At 37.5% G+C, this 18281-nt stretch overlaps 1 protein-coding gene across 1 annotated transcript in view; it reads right to left on the reverse strand.

Moving 5' to 3' along the window:
* Positions 1-18281, reverse strand: part of MYO16 (myosin XVI) — a gene marked incomplete at both ends in the record, with an annotated part of 287015 nt that overhangs the window by 41596 nt on the left and 227138 nt on the right. Inside the window, 2 exon segments of the mRNA XM_082277664.1 lie at positions 5105-5195; positions 17077-17182. Coding sequence (XP_082133790.1) covers positions 5105-5195; positions 17077-17182 — 197 coding nt within the window.

Here is an 18281-nt window from a genome sequence, read left to right on the forward strand (position 1 = left end):
CAGTGAACATTATTTTTATTACATTACAACTGAAACATAGATGTATACTAAAGATTGTGAGAGCATACATTTACACTGCAACAGTCAAAAGATAGTTTGTTTCAAAATAAAAGCCTGGATAAATTAATTGCTTTGGATGGAGTAGGAATTAAATGATTGCTGTTGGTCAGCTTTACGAAATGTTTGTATTGTTTCAATGTACCTAATACCCCATCCAAAACAAAAAGAACACCAGATTTTTTTTGTTTGACTTAAAGAACTTTCACTGCTCATTTCCTTTCATCTAAAACAATTTGATTAATTTAATGCAAATTTAATGCAAATTTCTCAAATGTATCTGTCACATCACGTCTTTTTCAGTTAAAAGTTTTCATCTACATTACATCAGCTTCATGTATCTATCAGACTTTTTCTTCACACTCTTTGTCACCTTTATGCTGGGGAAAGATTTTAGTGCATCTCCTATAATAGCTTTCTGTATCTCTTTCCTATGCATGTTTCATTACAACAAATCCTACCCAAAAACCACCCAGTACCCTGGATTTTCCAAAGTACGGTTGATCAGAAACACAAGGCACAGGGACCTCTGTGGCCATGATAAATTGGGCACCATTTTAATCCCTGTGCCTGCAACAGGTGGTGTCAATAGTCTCTGAACCTACGTTTTGGCTTAAAAGGAAGAAATATGCTAATGGAATGTACTGTATTTGTGTGGATGTTTTTTGTTCTTTTTTAAATTCCACAAGATCATGTTTCTTTCCAGATCTAGAACCACTGCTGTGTATCTCACAGGAAAGAACCTGGTTTAGAATTATTTATATGTTGCCTGAAATATTGTTGGATTTCCGCAGGTTTTCATCAGTTTACATGTATCAAAACAAGGTCAAACTTCATCATTGCTTCTTATGGTTACTCTCATTCTGGTCAATTGAAAGTTTTTCATAAGTGAAGTCAGCAGACAGCCTGTGTAAGATGTTTGTTTGAGTTTGGGAGAAGATACTGAAAATGTTGATTGCAAGATGAAAAAGTTAAAATGCTTTAGGTGTTTAGAACAACATAATTAAGTTTCAGATTTAGGATCACTGCAAACCATTAAATGATGAAGAGGCAAGTGAAATAATCTAAAGGAAAAATGTCAAGAGAGAAAGATTCAATGAGTCTTCGATTAATATAAAATGTTACTGAATAAAATAAACAGCTAAAGCATAGGGTAATGTAAGGTACTTTCTATCATTTTCTAGTGCCTTGTTTAGACACTAAAAATAAGATTTCTTTTTTTAGAGATGCTCAGTGTCCACCTGACAAGATATCAGAAAGACTAATGTTAACATAGTAATACTGCTTCTATCCAAAATTCACTGGGTTTGAAAACCGTCAAGTTTAGATACTTTGAAATCCGTTCCAATAATAATTTATGATAGACAGTTTTGATGGTTTATACTTTTATAAACACAACCAATCAATGCCTTAAATTACATTCCATACATTCTGACATCTTTAAACCCTGAAACATTAATGCACTTACCTAATTCACTTGAAAAGGAAATTAATAGTACAGTTATTGCTGACAATTTTAAGAGAGTATTCATAGTAAAGATGTTATTGAGTCTAAATCCAAGGGTTAATGTTGCAAAAAGAATGAACACATGCATAGAATATTATCAGATTTCACTGGTCACAAAAATAAAAATTCTGAAAGAGCTTAATAATAAAAAAACAATTTTTCCTAAAATATTCTCTTTAAACCTATCTTCTGCAGACCAAAAACAGTTAAGCATCAAATCTTGGGTGACTTTGGAAAAAAAATCTGTATTTTAAAGTAATATTTTTACAAGAGTCTGTGTGTATGTGTGTACTTTTAACTTCACAAAAAAAAAAAAAAAGATTGGTAACACAACCAAGGTTGGTTAAAATAAAGAAATTCAGAGATCAGTTCTCTGGTAGGATTGTTAGCAGGCATGAATAAGCAGCTTGGAGTAGCCTACTAGAATGTTCCAATAAAATGAGATCCAGTAGATCTAGTTGTAACATTTAGAGACTGTACAGCTACTCTGAATTATGCACTTTCATCAAAATCAATAAGAAACTTTCAACAAAGTTTCATTAGGAAGGGTTGTCAGACAGATATCCCTCTTTTGGACACATTTTCATAAACTGAGTAGTTCCGGTTTTTCATTAAATGATAGACATTTCTCCACAATTCCTTCTCTATGAGAACATTTGAAAGATTTTGGTTTTGGTTCAACACAGAACAATTTTATTACCTAAAAAACTCCTGTGAAATGAATTTGTCAGCTTCTAGACCTTTTCTGCTCAGTTTCTTCTAGTACTGTTGGGTACTGGGTACTATGATTGCCTTGTGAATTTGCTCCTCATTTATGTAGATCTAAAATAATTTTCACTTATGCAAATTAAAATAATTGAGGTTAGCACCCACAAGGCAGAAAAATATCTACTTCTTTAGAGTTCATCTAAGGATATGGATTAGAATAATCAAAATTCCAGTAGACCATGGATCCGGGTTATGTGAGAAATGTATTAACTATTGTGTATACAATGTACTCAAGTTAATTCCTCATCTACATGAATTCTGGTGGAAGAAATTCAGCATGATTGCCCTTCCTACAGGTACCATTTTCACAGTGATTCAGGTCAAAAAGTACCATATGTAGTTCTCATACCTGTGGAAAAAAATATGACAAAGTCTCTAAACTCACAGATACATTTTTAAGTAAAAGTGTTTCTACACATGCTTTCACTTTAGTTTGACCCCTTTCTTTGCTTGTGTAAGATAAATTTCAGGATACCAGAAAGGACTTATACGGTTTGCTTTGTTTTGGGTTTTTTCCCCCAAATTTAGAAGGGATTACTAGTTAGAATGAAGTAAAAAGAGTTGATAGTAATTTTGGGCAAGACCTGTTTCCCCTTAAAGCTAAGCCCTTATCTAGGTATATGATGCTGCATTTAAAGCCTGACACAGAAATTAGAGTCATAGAATCAGAATATCCTGAACTGGAAGGGACCCATAGGGATCATCAAAGTCCCACTCCTGGTCCTGCACAGGACACCCCAAGAGTTACACTATGTGCCTGAGAGTGCTGTCCAAACACTTCTTGAGCTCTGTCAGGCTTGGGGCTGTGACCATTTCCCTGGGGAGCCTGTTCCAGTGCCCAACAAACCTCAAAGTTTCATGATGATTCCTTGGGTCCTGTCACAGGTCACCAGAGAGAAGAGATCAGTGTCTACCCCTCCACATCCCTCCATGAGAAGGTTGTGGGCTGGTATGAGGCCTTCCCTCAGTCTCCTCTTCTCCAGACTAAACAGGCCAAGTGACTTCAGCCGCTTCTTGTACAGCTTCCCCTCAAAGCCCTTCACCATTTTCATAGCCCTCCTGTGCATGTTTTCTAACAGCTTTATTTCTTTCTTATATTGTTATTATTGACTAGTTTGGCTATTATTCAATATGTTATCAGGAAAGATCTAGCTTCCAAAGTCCTCTGGATGTAAAGGGTGAGGGCATAAAAGTGCATCAGGACTGACACTCAGTAAGAATCACTATGACCGTGTAAATTATATGGATACCAATTTTAGGATTACATAAGAACAATCTACTGGTACACTATTCTATTCCAAATCTGCCAGAACTATTTGGCATGCTACTTCTACAAGTTTACAATTGCACCTTTTTGCAAAAGGCAGCTTCTTTCATGAGGTAATGACATGAGGCTGATGTCTAACTACTGCTTACTCATCCAAGTTCCTGATTTTCTCAGGTTTCCCAGATCATAAAAAGCATGTAGATGAGCCATAGCTTTAAACACACACTTTTGGTGAAAATGACTTTTCAAGTCATTTTACCAATTAAGAAGGATAGAAGTAAACCCAAGAAAGATATTTTTTAAGGAGCCAAGAAGACCTATTATCTTCATTCTTCAGGCAGGCTTTGGTGATCTGTTCTCTTACTTCTGCAAAACACGGACATATCTGAGGATGTTTTAAATTTTGGAGTAGGGTTATGTTGAAGCATTCTGTTTGGAAATTGGATTCTGCAAGGTAAGTATTTCCTTTCTTTGATAAGTCACCATAAGAAGGAAAAGAGGATAAACTGCTATTGCTTTTCAAAATGCAAAAATACAACAGGGTAATTTGCATTAAAAAATCAAGCCCAAGTTATAAACTCAGCTGAACTGCGATGTCTGTTACCTGTCATTCTCCACATTCATTCCTGAACTGTTATTATTTGGATTTCACTTGCTTCAGGATTTTTCTTGGTTTCCTCTTTTTCACTACATGCTTACAGTGAGGAAGGGATAATTAAAATGAAAGAGGTTTATATTTCTTAAGTCTGCAATATTATGTGTCTGACAAAAAAAATATAAGACTTTGTCTTTTTAATTTCCTTTAAATAGGTGAAAATGGGAATTGTTGCAGACATCAGCCACATAGGTAAATAATGAATGGTGCAAAGGAAGCTTCTTCAAACAAAGCAATATTCACATTTGCAGCAGTTATTTGAGATTCTGATAGGAAATGGAGCATAAGTAAGAGGAAATCAGGAGGCAGTGGATAGTACCTCCTTTTAAGAATGTGCCAAAAAATGTCAGTGACCTTAGTAAAAATGCAGGTGTAAAATGGGGAAAAATGCCTAAACATAAAAAACTAGCAGTCAAATATGAAAGAAGTAAGAAAAAGGGAAAAATAAAGACAACTAAACATACTAACTTATTAGCCTTGTTTTTAGTGTCAATATATTCAAAAATATTCAATTTTGTATCACTGTTACAATATTTGATTTGCAAAAAGAAATTAAAGATGATATAATGCCTGGAAAAATCACTGAACATACTTTAAAAAGAAAATATTCAAGATCCTCTAAGTTTTAATTACATTCAGTAGTTTGTCATAAAATTATGTTTGATAGACAGAAAGTACAAGAATCACCAATGCTAATATAGCGAATATCATCTCAAAAAATCTGTATGTATCTGTAGGGAAATGTATAAAATACAGAAACTATTCAAGGTGGAGAAAATCTCTTTGCTATACAATATTCTGTTCCACGTACAAAGCAACAGCTCAGGAATACTTGTTCTGTAATTGTTACCTTTTTGGCAGGTTATAATTTTCTTCTGAAGTTGAAGGCACAAATCGTTAAGATGGTCAGCTTGCCAGTACTTAAGAAACACTTTTCGGACTCCTATCTAGAATACAAACAGCAGAGAAATCATCAACAGAAAAGGCCAAAACAATGACAGGTAAATAGAGACAGCATGTCAACAATCCAGCAAATGGTAGAAATAATATCTGCAATTTACCAAGAATACAATGCCAATTCTTGAACAGAAATGGAGTTATCACTTGGTTGAATGTAAGATGTATTTGTAAAGGATGAACAAGCTGTCAGACAGATAGTTCCACTTCAGTTCCAAAAACATCCAGAACAAATAGTACAGTCTTCAAGTTAAATACAAATTGGGAAAAAAAGCATTCTGAATCTAATTACTCTATGAGTTAGACAACATAATAGAAAATAAGGTTTAGCTCTTATAAAGCAGAGGGGTGTGCACATGGAGAAAGGTGACAGGACAAACTCATGTGGAACAGAAAATGGTGAGATAGCTGCCATCTGTGGAACAGGAAGAACTTAATTGAAGTTGGAGGATGGGAGAAACTCACTGTCATTAGTGACAATGATTCTTAATATCCAGTAAAATTATGAATCCTAGTTCCCAGCCTTGCTTACTGAAGCTGTGCTGTGGGTCTCCTTTCAGAATCAAAGTCAGAGACAGAGGGATTCATTTATGAAAAATAATCTCCTAAGTATTGATTCTGGCATTGTGTAGTATCTTGGTTTAATTAATCTAGTTCCTGAAATAACAATCATTAGATGTTCTTACTCCTTTAGAGACAAATCTAGCTAGTTAGACCAAAAGAAAACACCTTTCTTTTGATACCTTCTGAACAAGCTGAAACAGTCCTTTAAAATTATTTTCTGTATTGTCTTCAAAAGCATTCCTTTCTAACAGACTTAAAAAACCACATATAACCTAGCAACTTTAAAACCCACATACAACCTAGCAACTCAAAAACCAGCAAGTAACCGGAAAAAAAAAATACAACAATTTTTTTTCTCAGGAACTTTGTAGAAGTCACTTCACAGAATCAAAAGCATCAGTGCCAGAGAACTGTGCTACCCGGTGAAGATTCTAACTTCTGCCTAACTCTTAATTTTTTTATGGCAAATAGGCATACTGATTAATTACAAGTCTGGCTGAAATTGCAGAAATTCATTCCAACTCTTGTTTGTTTCCAACTTACAAGCTCATTCTCTTCTCACTGAACCATCTTGTTCCACTGGTGTTTTTTAGTTTAGATCTGGGAGACAGGTATCAGGAGGGTTATTTGCACACCCTTCTAAATTGTTTTTAATCCAAACACTGTCAGATGTACATCCTTGTAGTGTTGGATGACAGAAAGCCAGAACATACATTTAATGTCTGAACTACATTAACTAAATTAAAAAATGATTGTGGTAAATTTTTGTCCCTTGGCTTCCCTTCTCTCTACTCTAGAGAGCACCTATTTTGAATCAAATGTTTTACAAAGTCTGTAATCCTGAAGTTTGAGCTAACGGTGATGATGCAATTGTTAGTCTTTTAGTTAAAATAAGATGCATTCAAATGGCAGAACTGTAATGCTTTCTAATTTTTTTTTTTTCCATTAGTATCTCTTTTCCCAATAAAATAGTCCCTTTTGAATTACAGCAAAATGTGTGGAAGTAAGCTGATAAAAAAGATGTTTTACTTGCATGGTGGTTAATCTGAGGCAATCTCCCTGAGATTCAATTGTGCACTCACACACCATTCTTAGGGACATACTCTCATCTTTATTTTCTTGACTGATGACTTCCAACAAAATTTTTTACTTTTCTTCCCAAGCTTTCAAAATTCTCTATTTGCCTGGTTTTCTTAACCCTTTGCTCACTCAACAGTTTTTTTCCCATCCATCTTGTCAAACATTGAACCTGCCTTATTACTAGTTCTGGCTACTAATATCTTCATCTTCTTGCTTACATCACCTTAAATACAGAACTCTTCTGTAAAAAATAACCGAATTATTATTCATATAGTTAAATGTAATTAAATTATCATGTGGTTATTATAATTACCATTTCATCTGAGTAGCTTTCAGACAAAGCCTGAGCACAAATACTTAATAAAATTATATTCCTCTACTCTGATTACATTTTCTCTTTATACTCCACCTTTCCTTTCCACAAATCCTCTATGTCACACTGGAGTCTTTTTTTCCCCTGCCTCAGGCCTATGCCAAATCATCCACTTTTTCCTAATTTCTGCCCTTTGTCCTTTATTACTCAGAGTGCTGGCTTCTCCCCTTACCACAGCAATATTATGATACTCTGATAGTAGAAAAGGGGATGAAAAGTTGCATATTTAAACCTTAAAAAAGCCCTTATTACTCACAATGCCCATGGCAAAATTAACAACCCCATTCTCAATTAGTCTCATTATTGACACACTGGTTGGTCACATTTAGGCTGTATTTAAAATGTGTAACTTAACCAAACAATGAGTTGGAATTTATTGTGCAGTGTGCAGTCACAAAATCACAGTCAAGACAATTGCTGAAGCTTATGTTGGTTTAGCTACAAGTGTCTGGCATTGCAGAGTCACAAAGCATTTTAGGGGACATGCAAAGCCTTACTGCTCTTTTCTCTCATCCTACACCCTCATAACAACATAAACAGAGTTGTTGTGGCATCGCTTATGCTGTGAACTATATTAGTAGGAGCCTGCTACAATTTTTAAGTGAAGAAATAAAAAAATGTCAATACAAAGCCATTTTTACATTCAGATAAAAGCTATTTATAGATTTTTACATCATATGCCTGGTCTACAGAGAGCAGAGCTCTAGACAGAAGCATGTATAGCAGAAACTGTACACGTTTGATTATGTTAGTACAGATAGAAATCTCTGTTGCTTAGTCTTTGAACAAAATCTGAGAGCCTCTAAGGCTGACCAAGAGAACAAGATAGTCTCACTGCCCTCTATACAGTTCTGGTGTTCAGTGAAAGCAGTAATGCTGAAAAATGTTGAAATTTTACATGTCACATATCAAAACAGTTTTTGAGGCTGCCACCTGTCTTCATTCTGGTCTCTTCTTTAATCACAAAATGCTTCCTGCTTGCCTAGGGGAAAAAAGGTTCAAATGTTCTTCCACTAAAACACTCAATTTTCACTATTTTTTCTGGACTACAAAGTGCTCTCATCTGAGTCTGAAATTTTAATGTCATTCAGACTTCTGTAGAAGTAAACCATCTGTGAATTACAGTCATAGTTATTTTAATTAGGAAAGCATTAGGGTTTAAAATGCTATTTTTCAAAATGACACATTTTTTAAAGACTAAGTAAAATTGTCATTGATGACTACCAAAGCTGCTACAGCCTTCTCTTTTTTTTCCTGGAAGGAAAGAGAAAGAATGGGAGGGAGCTGTTCTTTCTCTTCTTTTTTTTTTTTTTCTTTTTTTTTTTTATTTTACAGAAAAGGTGTAGGATGTAGAAGTACAGACATTCAAAACTATGGAATGGATGCTGAGATGGTGTGTAGGTGGCATGGAGGCAGTATTAGCTCATACTTAATAGGTGTCAAGGGAATCTGTAAAGCTGTTCTTTAGTTTAAAAAAGGCAATTTGTGGGAGTGCTGTGTGTTTCTGGCAGTACTTTCAAAATAGCTACCTACAAAAGACAGAGAACTATAATCTAATGATATTTTACACAATGACACACATTTTCACACAGCATTAATGAAATTTAGAAAAAAGCCTTAATACTATTGTAAAATGTGTCTTCTTGCAGCATACATGTCTACAAAAATATTATAATTACAAATAAATTTACAGGGCACTGATTTTTAAGGACTGAAATTTTATTTTTAAAGGTTTACTCTTTCTGCTTTGCTTCATACATTTTAAAAGTCCTTCTTTGTCTCCACAAACTAGTGACATTGCACTGCGGTACATACTGAATAAACCTACATTTTAGCCTAGTTTATTTATGGCCTTAATATAAGGTACGTGAGTAGTCTGGTATTCAAGCAAGTGACATCAACCATTTATGTAAGTTCTTGTCAGGAGCTGGACTTTAGGGAGAAAAACTCATTCAGGTCTCTGAGAAAGGGCAGAGTAATGGTCACTCCTTTACCATAAACTGTACAAGCCTCACAGCTCTTCGTAATTGTGAGGCAACATGAAGAACTGCCTTACAGGAGAGGAAAGGAAGTGATCAGGAAATATAAGATGCATGTAAGAAACACTCAGCAGAGGAAACCCTACCCCATTTTTATCTCATGGGATTTCAGTATTTACCAGACCTATCATTCTACTTTTCAAAATTCTAGAAATAGACACAGCACCAAAATGTGGTAGTATATCCTGCTCCCCACCTCCTGCCCTGGCCTGCTCTATGATCTCATTCCTAACCTGAGCCAAACCACTCATTCATGACCCAGAGGAAACAATATGAAACAGTCTCTTGGCATGAACTGAGGAATGCAGGCAACAGGTGACAGGGAGAGCAAGGGCACAGAGAGGAAGCCCTAAGGCAGGAGACTGCAAAACAAATCACAGACAAGTAAGGGATGAAGACTGGGACCAAATACGAAGCAAAGTATCTAGAAAAGTAAAAGTGTCAAATGGTGGGAGAGGTGGGAGGGGAGAAAGGAAGAGGAAGACATGGAATCCAGACCTGAGATGCAAAAGATATCATAGAGAAAATAAAGTTAGCAAGACTAGTAATCATAAACAAAACCTGAAAGGTGGATGTAGAGAGGGAGGAATATATTCTAGAGGGAAAAATATAGAAATAGGAACTAAAGATAGAGATTTGTGTTGAAAGAGTGAGAGCTTGTGAGCATTCTGAGGTCAAGGGCAACCATCCATCCTATTCTCTGGCTAAAGGGATGGATGGATTTGTCTAGTGTGGCACAAAGCCACTGAGAAAGCTTGTGGGCAGTGTCTGGCCCAGGCCAGTCTTTTGGTACTACTGGTGAGATCAAAAGTCAATCTCTGGTGGTTTCTGCAACTAGAAAATTATTTCCAATATATAATGGAGTGATAAAATGAGAAAAAAATATAATGGGAAAATATAATTTTACTAATTCAAAGGATGAGGGAAAATAGATGCTTGTGTTTCAGTAATTTCTCTTAGTCTGAAACCCTTCCTGGGATTTTTTTTTAATTGCTTAAAAGAGAATTGACTTTTAAAATAAGATATTCAAAACAAATGGGAAATTGACTTCACTTAAAATTACTAAATAACAAATGAATGAACTGGCATACAATTTATGAGCACTAAAGTTTTCCTACTTGAGGGAAAAAAAAAGTTAAGAATCCCTTATACATTAGATTGCTTGCAAAGTACTCCAGTACTTCGGTATATCATGTTCAAAGCAGTTTGTATAGCATGACCACTTTAATTTTAAGCCAAAGTAAACAGTTCTGTTTAAAAAATAACTTAAAAGATTCTCTGAACTAAACATAAAATTTACATCTGTATGATTTCATACACTTCTGCTCATTCCTCTGATTTCATCACATGCCACTTATGTTCTACATTCTGCTATTTAATCATAAATATACTTTTTCCCAAAAAGGACCATAGTATGCTAATATTATACATTAATACATTGAAATTAAAAAATACTTAAAGACAGCTCTGTCAAATCTAATGAATGAAACACCCATAGAATAGTAATAAAATATGATTTTCTCTCTGACTGGTAAGAACTGTGGATCAGACTTTGTTTTCCCTCTGCAGTTCTAGAAGTGCTAGAAGAATTTAAAATCTCTAGATGGACTTCTGGGATTTCTCTGTTTTAACACTCTTGAGTGCAGGTTTGATAATGCAGCTCCACACTGGTAAGGATCATTTCTCCACAGACACTGTTGGCTCCTGAAACAGCTCCAGCAATGTTTGTAGTTGTAAAAGGGTGAATTGGCATGAACACAGCATCTATCTCAAGCAACTACCTCATTTTGAGCTTCATTAAAATATTCCGACTGACTCTCCTGTACTGCTTATTTCATACCTGGTGAGTCTTTGGATCATCCCGTTTGAAACTTAAGACCTGTCTTATTCTTTGACAAATGAGTGGTCTCTTGTGTTCAGAATTCAAAGCTACTGATAAAAAGGAACCATTGTGGGTTAGAGGAAGCAGGCTAAAAATTGGAAAGATAAACTAAGAAAAAGCTTTTATGAGAAGTTTTTGAGGATTGCTATCTTTTAACCAGACAAGCATTTCTAGCAGTCAAAGGCTGAAATATTCACTTTCAGTGAAGTCTGACCCTTGCAGTGCTTGTATTTAACAGATACACTATATAGTAAAAGCAAATTAAATGGATGTTTTGTTTTTCTTCTGGTGTAGTATTAGTTGTTTACATTTCAGCAAGCTCCATCTGAAGTAACTCAGAAGGGTTAATTGCAGACTACTGACCTTAGCTAAACAAAATGTAGAGCTCCAAGTTTTGATGAGAAAGCTCAGTAAGCTATGAGCTAACTCTTTTTTATTGAATTTATATTTGCAAGCTTAACTGTGAGGAATGATAATCCAAACAAATGAAAGTTTCCTTATGTCAGTAAAAAGAGCCAAGGACTGTTTGTGTCCATACTTCTCCCAAAGCATGATAATGTTTGCAAATTAAGTCACGCCATTGGGATGGTAGGTTTTGCTTAGCTAATGCACACTGTGTGAAAATAAATGAACACAGCACTGAAAATGGCGATTTCCTAATATAAAGACCTTCACATATTCTGGGGGACAGGAGATTCTTCTGCTTTACATGGACCAGCCAGTACTTCTGCTCAATTTAACTCTAAAGTTACTAAATATCACCTCACTGACTTCTCCAAGGGTTAAACAAGTCTATTACTTTCACTCTGCCTAGAGTAGGAATGATTTGTTTTGATCTAGAAATCTGATTTTCTCTTACATCAGACGTGCTTAAAAGTCACAGCAAGTAGCTAAGCCTGTAGTGATCAAGTACATATTTAAGCTGAAAGAATACCTTATCAAGACTGCATGCAGAGTCAAGATGCAAAAATTGCCTTTCATTAGTAGCTCTGCACTTTCATAATTCCAGTACTTAAGTTAAGTGCATGACTGGAACTGCATGGTATGTCAGCTTCAATGAAACAACTATTTTATTGTCCTAGTTTAGTTATCTTTAGCTCAGCTTACTCAAGGAACAGCAACATTTCATAAAGATATCGACACTTCCGTCCCTATGTGACAAAAGACAAGCTGGCAGGGAAAATGACCAGCCTGACTGAATAGGGAGCTTTTGCCAGAACTCAGGGGGAAAAAAGAGAATTTACGACCTTTGAAGAAGGGGCAGGCAACTTAGGAAGAGGACAAGGATGCCACTAGATCATGTTGAAAAAAGGTTTGGAAAGGCAAAAGCTCAGCTAGAACACAATCTGGTCACACTGGGAAAGATAATAAAATAATTTCTATAAATACATTAACCATAAAAACAGGCCCAAGGAAAATCTCCATTCTTTACTGGACACAAAGAGAAAATGGCAGAGGTATTTATTGCCCTCTTTGCCTCAGTCTTCAACAGAAAGACTAGTTGTTTTCAAGGCAACCGGCCCCCCTGAGCTGGCACACACGGCCAGAGAACAAAGTGGATTCCTTGTAATCCAAGAGGAAGTAGTTAGTGACCTATTGTCCCACTCAGACACTCACAGGGCACTGGATGGGATCCATCTGGGGGTACTGAAGGAGATGGTGGAAGAGTTCTCTAAGCTTTTTTCCATCATTTATTGTCATTAGTCCTGGCTAACCAGGGAGGTTCCAGATGACAGGAGCTTGACCAGTGTGATACCCATCTACAACAAGGGCCTGAAGGAGGATTTGGGAAACTACAGGCCTGTCAGCCTGACCTCAGTGCCAGGGAACATTACGGAACTGGTCATCTTGAGTGCCGCCATGTAACACACACAGGACAATCAGGGGATCAGGCCCAGCCAGTAGGGATTTAGAAAAGGCAGGTCCTGTCTGACCATCTTGATCTCCTTTTATGACCAGGTGACCTGTCTAGTGGACGAGGGAAAGGCTGTTTGTCTACCTGAACTTCAGCAAAACCTTTGATACTGTCTTCCACAACATTCTCCTGAAAAAGCTGGCAGCCCATGGCTTGGACAGGTGCACTCTTTGCTGGGTTAAAAGCTGGCTGGACAGCTGGGTCCAGAGAGAGTTAGTGAATATGGCTGGTTCCACATCCAGCTGGCAGCTGGTCACTAGTGGAGGTCCTTAAGGCTCAGTACTGGGGCCAGTCCTGTTTAATATCTTTATCAGTGGTTTGGATTGAGTTGCCCTCAGTGAGTTTGCAGACAACACCAAGGTGGGTTGGAGTGTTGATCTGCTAGAAGGCAGGAAGGCTCTGCAGAGGGATCTGGACAGGCTGGATATATGGGCCAAGACTAATGGTATGACATTAAATAAAGCCAAGTGTCAGGCCACACTTTGCCCACAACAATCCCAGGTAACCCTTCAGGCTTGGGGCAGAATGGCTGGAAAGCGCCCCAGGAGGAAAGGACCTGGGGGTGCTGGTTGACAGCTGGCTCAACATGAGCCAGCAGTGTGCCAGATGGTCAAGAAGGCCAATGGCATCCTGGCCTGGATCAGGAATAATGTGGCCAGCAAGGCCGGTGAAATGATCGTCCCCCTGTATGCAGCACTGGGGAAGCCACACCTCAAATTCTGTGTCCAGTTCTGGGCCCCTTACTCCAACAGAGAAATTTAGGTTCTAGAGCATGTCCAGAGAAGGCAATGGAGCTGGTGAAGGGTCTGGAGTGCTCCTGTGAGGAGCAGCTGAGGGAGCTGGGGTTGCTCAGCCTGGAAAAAAGGAGGCTCAGGGGTGACCTTATCACTTTACAGCTACAATGACAGGAGGTTGTAGCAAGGTGGAGGTCTGCCTCTCTCCCAGACAACTGGTGACAGGACAAGAGGAAATGGCTAAAGCTGTGCCAGAGGAGGTTCATTTTGGACATTAGGAAGAATTTTTTCACTGTAAGGGTGATGAAGTATTGGAATAGGCTGCCCAGGGAGATGGTGTAGTCACCATCCCTGGAAGCGTTCAAGAAACAACTCCATGTGGCACTGAGTGCTATGGTCTAGTTGATGTGGTAGCATTCAGTCAAAGGTTGGATGCTGTGACCTTGGAGATCTTGTCCAACCCTAATTATTCTATGATAATAAATACTTGCTTTGAACACATAAGCTGATGAATCAAGCACAAGACATTGGCTAGCTAATAGTGTTTGCTCTAATGCTCTGTTAAACAGTAGAAAATAAACCAAAATCGGACCCTGGTATTGGATCTTCTGCACTTTTTGTCTATTTGAAAACAGACTTCAGTGTTTACAAGAGAAGAAAGAACATCTTCAGTGAGTAGGGTCTGGGCTTTGTTGTTTTGTAGATAAATAAAACACTCTTGAAACGCAACTTACGTGAGAAGGAAAAGATAAATTGTCAAGCAGGAAATAAATACAAAGATACCATTTTCCTTACTAATTTTCAGGGATTTTACTTCAGAACACTTTCCCCTCCCCCAGATTAATATCATCTTTCTCAAAATGAGATGGTGAGGTACATGATCAGAAGGAAGTTAAATAAAGTATCATCCGGATTCACTCAGCTAAAAACTCCAGATCTTTCTTTTTCCCCTCTGCTGTGGAACTTACTGGCAACTTCATCTTCTGATGATGATATATAAGCAGGAGGTTGATTTCAGATCTGTGTTGCTTTCTCCTAAACATCACCCTTGATGAGGCTATTTTAGCTACCTTTTTTGTTCATTTTTCTACCTGAATTTGCAACAGCTCTTCAGGGAAGTGCATGTAACAGTGTAGGGGAAGATAACTTTTGATTTATTCATGAACTCCTGCAACAAATAGATTTCAGTTCCAGCAGTGACTCATTTGAAGTAGTTACTGCTGGCAACAGTAGCTGTATAAACTGGTTATATGTGTAACCCCCTGCTTCTTGGATGATTTTTAGTAATGCACTACAGATGACTCCTTTCTTCTGACTTTGCAAGCTGACATCATCCTTTCCTTTCCTTTCCTTTCCTTTCCTTTCCTTTCCTTTCCTTTCCTTTCCTTTCCTTTCCTTTCCTTTCCTTTCCTTTCCTTTCCTTTCCTTTCCTTTCCTTTCCTTTCCTTTCCTTTCCTTTCCTTTCCTTTCCTTTCCTTTCCTTTCCTTTCCTTTCCTTTCCTTTCCTTTCCTTTCCTTTCCTTTCCTTTCCTTTCCTTTCCTTTCCTTTCCTTTCCTTTCCTTTCCTTTCCTTTCCTTTCCTTTCCTTTCCTTTCCTTTCCTTTCCTTTCCTTTCCTTCCCTTCCCCTTCCCCTTCCCCTTCCCCTTCCCCTTCCCCTTCCCCTTCCCCTTCCCCTTCCCCTTCCCCTTCCCCTTCCCCTTCCCCTTCCCCTTCCCCTTCCCCTTCCCCTTCCCCTTCCCCTTCCCCTTCCCCTTCCCCTTCCCTTTCCTTTCCCTTTCCCTTTCTCCTCCTCTCTCTTTCTACCTTTTAAATGTTTTCTTCCTTTTTTCAGAGTTCTCTGCTGTAAAAGCATACAGGAGAGCACCCATGACAAATGCAGATTGTGTAAGCGTCTTCATTTAGATTGTTATTTAAAGTTCAACTTTCACGATTAGTCAAATGAATCAAAAAGATAATTGAGAGAGAGATTATGTGACACAGACATTAGTCATTACTGCTGATAGTTGGGTATGTGGTTTTGTATCACCTATACAAAATAGGTTGCTACCAAGCTGGTACTCACTGGGCATTTAAGAAATTTGACTTAGAATGAATTTTCCTCTTAAATTTTCTTCCATGCTTTTCCTCTTTCAATTTGCTCTTTTATACCTCTCTGTGGCTTGAAAAAGGTGTACGGAGAAGGTCACTCATTTTTTCAAACTTGGTTCCTTTTAGCTTAGTCTGTTGCCATGTGCTTCTTAGTCACTGAGTGACAATGGTACAACTCTCACCCCCAAACCCTCCCATTCCATTTAACTTATCAGTGTCTCTGAAGAGGTTTGTTCCTTTCTGGTCTGAGGGATAACACATTATGCACTGCTGTAGTTTCACACGCCTGACTTCTCCTGGAGTTAATGAGATTCTGGAGTCAGAACTTCTAAAATCTGTTTGAGATCACAAGCTTCGGTCCTCTGCATGATGGAAGGATTCTCTTTTACAATTTCCTTTTAACATTTTTGTCTTCCAAGGTTTAAGACTTGTTTTCAAATGCCTATCACTACACAATCACTGGTCTTGAGTTCTAGGCTTTCACTGATGACCAACTTTTTGTTTTTTGGTGCTCTAACAATGGTTCTTGGCTCCAGGGGAAATAAACTTGATAGGCATCCTGCCCTGTATTTTGTAACTGGAGCACACTATGCAGTTACTGTTGAACAGCTTTTGTCCAGTGTCAAGCTTGTATCCCCACATAAGTTCTAAAGGTGAGAGGTACTCTCATCTCCAGCTACTTGTAAGTACTTTTTTTTAAAAAAAACCCAAACAACTTCACTTGATGTACAGCAACCTCAGGTTCTTTGGTGTATCTGTGGATCAGCATGCTGGCACCTACAAATGCACTGACTACCTGGGAAATCCTAATTAGTTGCTTTGAGTCTGCCCCGTTACAATAGTAGAGCATTTAGCATAGGATTTTAAAGAAATCACATATGTAGGGTTATTCAGGAACCATTCAACTGCTAAAATGTATATGCCAAATACCTTCAAAAATCTGGATAAAAATTTACATGGTGTGCATGGTTAATTGAAATATTTTCCTTCCCACAAAAATACACTGATTTTTTGACACAAAGATCACAGCTACTCATAAAATTCTGAAAATCAGTTTGATAATATAGCCGAGCATATATTAAATGTCAAAAGAATACACTGCTGCAAAGGATCTGGTGGCTTGCCACCAATGGAAATGACTCAGCTAACTTGTTTAAAGAATGATATTTTAATTGCTTTGTAGATCACAAACCTGCCAGCCTTGTAATTTACACTGCTGAAGAACAAGACGACATTTCTCCTTGGCAGACAATTTCTTCTTCTCTCCTGCTGCTGTATCAGCCAAATCTTTATACCTAGAAAAATCAGCAGAAGTAGAGTTACTGTAACGTTGGCCTGGTTGACATCTTTGTAGAAATTGACAGTTTTCCTTTGACTCTCAAATCTTTGATATCCAAACTGGAAGCTTGGCATTCTAATCAGGGTGAAGAAAACAAGAAGGCAAATCACTCTAAGTCTTGTATATTATTAGACATGACCTTGGTTAATAACAAGTGATGCCTAAAACCGAAATTTGCTTCCTGCCAGTTCTTTGGATGCCTCACTGAAAATCAATGCCGAAGGAATGAAAAGCCTCCCCAGTCAAGATCATTGGGACTACATTGGGTCATTGAAAGGCGGAAAATATGTTTTCAGTATGTGTCATACAACTTATGCCTCCTAAGGAGTAATTCATAAGAAAGTGACATTGACAAAAAATGATTTTCATCCGTCTGAAATAAATTTTCATTGTGAACAAAAGTCATGTAGCAAAGAGACTTCCAGGAACTTGATCAGTTTACACTACTGGAGAGAAGTTCAAGAGGAGACTTGATTATAGCATTGAGTACCTTCAAAGACAGAAAATGCTAGATACAAAAGGGCTCTATGATGCACCAGATAAAAGTATCAAGGAAGGAAGTAATACAAAGTCCAATAAAGTACAAAATTCAAATTTTAACTGTGGACTTATTAAATTTACTGTAATGTATTACTAAGGAAATGGATTAATTTTATACATCTTAATGCTACATATTATTACTATGCTTTCTTGGAGGTATTCCTCTGTCTAGATCTGACTTCATGTAATGAGTCAGAATACTTTTACATTAGAAAAAGGCAGGCTTTGGTAAGGACACACTTTGCAAACATGTCACTTTTGATTAAACTCCCAGTGAAAGTCGTAAGTTTTCAAGTTTGTGTGATAATTACATTTCCTGACATTTTATTTATTTATTTATTTATTTACTTATTTAACAGCTGAATTCACCTATAGCTCTGCTGCAACCCAAATCTGTGCTGTCTCGGGGCCCCTCGCACACACCATGGTGGGCAAAGCTGCAGTGCTGGAATGACTCCAGGGACCTCACTTTTCCCAGAAGCTGTGGCAACTCTGGAGCATCATCTGCAGGTAAG

This window comes from Coloeus monedula (genome assembly GCF_965178545.1).
Source record: "Coloeus monedula genome assembly, chromosome: 3".
Taxonomy (NCBI): domain Eukaryota; kingdom Metazoa; phylum Chordata; class Aves; order Passeriformes; family Corvidae; genus Coloeus; species Coloeus monedula.